A 5,561-nucleotide genomic window follows, 5' to 3' on the forward strand; every position below is an offset into this window, starting at 1 on the left:
CCTGCCCTCACTTCTATCCTCACTTCTTCAATTCAGCTACCAAATTTGAAATGCGTCTTTAAACCTCCCTTTTTAAAAGTCCCTAGGGCTACCCTATAAAGTCGGTGGTTGAGGTCCAAAAATAGGTCCCTTTTAACAGTTTGGATGTTAAAAATGCTTAGGTACCATAATACCCTTGAATAACTGTCCTCTGCTTAACGTTTGGTACCTTTAGTTTAAAGAATAAGTCATTATAGTAAAACTAAATACAACTATTCTGTTTTCTAAACCTCGCGTACTCCACATTATCGGGGATGTACAGTATGAACGTGCTGCCTTTAAAGAAACTGAGAGAAGGAAAAGGCAAAACTCACTGACGAATTGTGGCAACATGAAAATAATCAGCTGAGCTATCCGGACCAGAAGTTTCTGTATTTCATGATGCTTCCTCTTTAAGATTGTATATACTTCTTAAGTCTTAGAGCGCATCCAAATTAAGGCAAGCTTCCTCTCGCATTCCCAGGATGGTTTGTTTCCCAGCCCTGCGCGCCCTCCGCCCAGGACCCGGCAGCCATCACCGCAGACTGCAACACCCGAGCTCCAGGCCCGCAGGCGCGGAGGCCCCCGCCCCGCTGGGCCGGAGCGGGGAGGGGGCTCGGGGCTTGGAGCCCGCCTCTGCGGCGGCCAAGCCGGGCACCGAGTGGGCGCGCCGGGCCGGAGGAGGGGCCCGCGGCCGTGGCACCGCCTGTGCTCGCTGCCCCTCCCCGAACCGCTACTTAAGCGACTCTGGCACCTCCCCCGCCTCAGTGCGTTACTTACCTCGACTCTTAGCTTGTCGGGGACAGTAACCGGGACCCGCTGTCTACTCCTGCTGCTTGCGCCTTCTAACCCGCAGCCATGGTGAGTGGGCCGCGTGCGGCGCCTCCCTCGCTGGGGATCTCGGGAGGCCTCTAACTAGAGAGGTCTGGGACCAACGCTGTCCATTTGGAGGGCAAAAAATGAAGCAAGAGCCAAGGGTGGGCATAGATGGATTCCGATTTGTAGGGAAAAGGTGGGGCCCGGAAAGGGGGGCCCCGCCTCTTCATCTTGGACTCTGGTAGGGGATGGTGGGGTGTGGGTTCCCTGCACCGTGGTTAGGGCTCTTATTTAGCCCTTGGTCCCAGGGTGCCGCGCGCCAAGACCCCACAGGCTTTTCCCGCGCGTTCCCATCCCCCTTTCCTCCCTGCCTTTGACGGACGCGCGCGCGCGCGCGCGCGCTCTCCCCACACTCACTTCCTCTTCGGCGCGAAAGCAGAGGCGGGAAGGAACCTGACAAAAGCGCACGCGCGACCGTTACCTTCCCGCGCGGGAGTGGCGGGAGACAGCCACTGCAGTCTGCGCGTGCGCGCTGGGGCGCTGTGGGTCTATGACTGGAGAGTGTCTCCTGTTATCTGGAGTTTCTGTTTGGAAATGAAAGCGAGATGAACGTAAAGGAAGGCACCGTGTCAGTGTGTTGCAGAGTGCCAGCGTATTAGGAAAATTAGCCCTCAACAACCCGTAGAGACCATCTGCCCCTCTGTGGCCTCTCTGCTATGTTAGGCATGCTTGTAAGAACAGGTGGTGGTGGTGAGGGATTTTGAGGGAAGGGAAATAGGATCTTGGTCCAGATTTGTGCTGCGGATAATCCCCTGAAGTGCCTTAACAGATGTGGAGATGGTTGGCCATGGCTGTGCTGCCTACGTGGCTGGGGCTGTTCCCTGTCTGCAGCTGCGCGGTCCCGCTGGCCGCAGCGGGCGCGGTCACGCGCACCCAGAATTGCTCATTCATCCTGTGCCGCAGAGCCCTGCCCCTCATGGGGTGGGGGTGGGGGCCAGTGGCCAGACATTTCCTGTTCACTGCTCTGGCCACGTGCTTCCTATACTGGGAGCTGCCCGGAAGTCTGGCCACCTAGTCTGGAATGGTATTCTGGGGCCTGAGTGGTGGACGAAACGCCTCCTCCCTATCTTGGTCCTTCAAAAGAGGAAGCTGTGACTAAGGTCTCTCCTAGGTTTGGAAAGAGGTCTTCCTAAATGAGAGAGAAAGGAAATTCATTAAAAGGAGTGTAGATTAAAAAAAAAATACAGTTGTCCCCTAGAAAAGTTCACATTTTAATTCATCTTAAAAGAGGCAATCTGTAAAATTAAAAATTTCATACGTATATTGTTCTTCACATTCATTACCAGATTGCTTTCATCCTGATTGTTTTTTTCTTTTGCACAGCGTGAGTGCATCTCCATCCACGTTGGGCAGGCTGGTGTCCAGATCGGCAATGCCTGCTGGGAGCTCTACTGCCTGGAACATGGCATCCAGCCCGATGGCCAGATGCCAAGTGACAAGACCATTGGGGGGGGAGATGACTCCTTCAACACCTTCTTCAGTGAGACAGGCGCTGGCAAGCATGTGCCCAGGGCAGTGTTTGTAGACCTGGAACCCACAGTCATTGGTGAGTTGCCCTCAGTAACCCAAGTGAGATCCCAGGGGTCTGGGACCGGAAGTGTGTCCTGGGGGCCTCTGGGTGCCCTGGGCTTGTGGGGGGTTGTTAGTGATGGGTGGCCACTTTGTTTCCCTCCTCCAGATGAAGTTCGCACTGGTACCTACCGCCAGCTCTTCCACCCTGAGCAGCTGATCACAGGCAAGGAAGATGCTGCCAATAACTATGCCCGTGGACACTACACCATTGGCAAGGAGATCATTGACCTCGTCCTGGACCGAATTCGGAAACTGGTAAATACTGCATTTGAGTCTGTGTATTTATGTGAACCAATGTCACCCCAGTAAATTCAATTTTTAAAAAGATGCCGAAATATACATGAGTTAAGATAATGAATAAAATCATCAACAAGTAGATATTTAAATGGATTCAGGGGGTTCCACTGCAAATTAAGTAGAACACCAAACTATAGCATTCATTCATTCTTTGGTGCGTGGGAAATGTGGGATACTCTGCTCACTGTGTGGTTCACGATTTAAAGAAAAAGAAATTCTACATGAGAAAATGTATCCTGGCATTAGAGAATTACATTTTCTTTTTCCTTTCCCTACAGGCTGACCAGTGCACAGGTCTTCAGGGCTTCTTGGTTTTCCACAGCTTTGGTGGGGGAACCGGTTCCGGGTTCACCTCCCTGCTGATGGAGCGTCTCTCTGTCGATTATGGCAAGAAGTCCAAGCTGGAGTTCTCCATTTACCCAGCCCCCCAGGTTTCCACAGCTGTAGTGGAGCCCTACAACTCCATCCTCACCACCCACACCACCCTGGAGCACTCTGATTGTGCCTTCATGGTTGACAATGAGGCCATCTATGACATCTGTCGTAGAAACCTTGATATTGAGCGCCCAACCTACACTAACCTTAACCGCCTTATCAGCCAGATTGTGTCCTCCATCACGGCTTCCCTCAGGTTTGATGGAGCCCTGAATGTGGATCTGACTGAATTCCAGACCAACCTGGTGCCCTATCCCCGCATCCACTTCCCTCTGGCCACATACGCCCCTGTCATCTCTGCTGAGAAAGCCTACCATGAACAGCTTTCTGTAGCAGAGATCACCAATGCATGCTTTGAGCCAGCAAACCAGATGGTGAAATGTGACCCTCGCCATGGTAAATACATGGCTTGCTGCCTGTTGTACCGTGGTGATGTGGTTCCCAAAGATGTCAATGCTGCCATTGCCACCATCAAGACCAAGCGCAGCATCCAGTTTGTGGACTGGTGCCCCACTGGCTTCAAAGTTGGCATTAATTACCAGCCTCCCACTGTGGTGCCTGGTGGAGACCTGGCCAAAGTACAGCGAGCTGTGTGCATGCTGAGCAACACCACAGCTATTGCTGAGGCCTGGGCTCGCCTGGACCACAAGTTTGACCTGATGTATGCCAAGCGTGCCTTTGTCCACTGGTATGTGGGTGAGGGCATGGAGGAAGGCGAGTTTTCTGAGGCCCGTGAGGACATGGCTGCCCTAGAGAAGGATTATGAGGAGGTTGGTGTGGATTCTGTTGAAGGAGAGGGTGAGGAAGAAGGAGAGGAATACTAAGTACCATTCCTTTTCGCCCTGCAACATGTCATACTCAGAATTTCAGGTTCAGCTGCTCTCTTATTAGATTTCCTTTGCTTTTACCTGTGATCATGTCTGTCTTTTTCATGTATACCTATAAGATTGCTCATATTTCAAAGTAAAGGCATTGAGAAAGAAAAGTTTGGCTTTAGTCTTTGTTCTACACTGATCTCTCTACACTTGGAGGATAAAGTCTGCAACGGGCTGGTTCATATCAAGGAACCTACAGATGTCCAGCTACTAAGGAGAAGAGGGAGCACACAGTTCTGGAAAATCAAAGCTTGATTCTAATGTACTGAAAGTCATTCTGCTAAAATAGTTCCTGAAATCATGTAAATACTCATGATTTAGGAATAGTAAGTACAGATATACGCGGTCTTACTGCACTTCAGAAACATTTTTGTTTAAATTGAATACAAGACACTCCAGCCAAAAGTCAACTCACTTGTGGTTTGTTGTGATCTGGAACCAAGCCCACAGTATCTCTAAGGTATGCCTGTAAATCATTTTGAATCTCCTGCAAATGTGACTGCTGGTAAAGTTTATGCATTTTTTAGAGTACTGCTCTACCACAGGGTTAAGTGGGGAACATTTGTAAAGGATAAGAGCTTACATTATTCCAAGTATATAATTTATCTACATCCAAAGGAATCTAGAGATAAACAAATAGAGGATTTAACCTAGGAGAAAGTATGTTTTGAATTCAGAAAGCATAGGAACAGTTAGGTTTTGTTGGAAATGATGGAATAAATTTGTCCCACCCTGTATTAACAAAACAATTCTAGCTTCTGAAAGGAATTTGATTTGGCAGAGACATTTGAGAGAGTTCTGCAGGCCTAGCATAGCAACACAAATGTGGCTACCACAGTACGCAGGGAGAGGTAATAGCCAGTGCTTTAAATTGGACTAATAGCCAAATGGGAATTAAGGTTTTCAGTTTATGCCCAACTCACAAAGGGAAGACAATCTTGAGAGATGTTTGAAGACTCTGAAATGTCCCTTTTATTTTTGCAAAACGAGGGTAAGCTAGCTAAGCCAGAGCCTAGAAAGTAGCAGCAGCAAACCAGTGCAGAAAATAGCTTGCTTTTCAGGCAAGCAATATTCAATGCAGAGGGTGCCATGATGCTTTTTCAGAGTTATGAGGCACAAAGCAGGGACAGGATTAAGAAGCCAGTGCTTTCGACTCTAATGTTTTATTTTGGAGAGGGGAACAATTGTTTTTTGGCTTTTTTTTGTTTTTTGTTTTTTGTTTTTTTAAGGAAATTGGAGCAAGGCAAATGTTAAAATGACAAGCTTGGGCCCTGGCTGGTGTAGCTCAGTGGATTGAGCGCAGGCCTGTGAACCACACAATCACAGTTCGATTCCCAGTCAGGGCACATGTCTGGGTTGCAGGCCAGTTCCCAGCAGGGGACTCAAAAGAAGCAACCGTACATTGATATTTCTCTCCTCTCCCTCTCTAAAGATGAATAAATAAAATCTTAAAAAAAAAAATAAAATGACAAGCTTGGGTGGTAAGTA

General features: G+C 49.0%; 1 protein-coding gene across 1 annotated transcript; it reads left to right on the forward strand.

Moving 5' to 3' along the window:
- The first annotated feature begins 784 nt into the window (after window positions 1-784).
- LOC118976453 (tubulin alpha-1B chain) lies at window positions 785-4,183 on the forward strand. Its single transcript, XM_037030961.1, has 4 exons — window positions 785-879; window positions 2,218-2,440; window positions 2,573-2,721; window positions 3,042-4,183. Exons 1-4 carry the CDS (start codon window positions 877-879, stop codon window positions 4,020-4,022), a joined length of 1,356 nt encoding a protein of 451 aa, XP_036886856.1. The 5' UTR covers window positions 785-876; the 3' UTR covers window positions 4,023-4,183.
- The last annotated feature ends 1,378 nt before the right edge of the window (window positions 4,184-5,561 follow it).

This window comes from Sturnira hondurensis, unplaced genomic scaffold (genome assembly GCF_014824575.4).
Source record: "Sturnira hondurensis isolate 20B ecotype Veracruz unplaced genomic scaffold, ASM1482457v3 Scaffold0020903, whole genome shotgun sequence".
Taxonomy (NCBI): Eukaryota; Metazoa; Chordata; class Mammalia; order Chiroptera; family Phyllostomidae; genus Sturnira; species Sturnira hondurensis.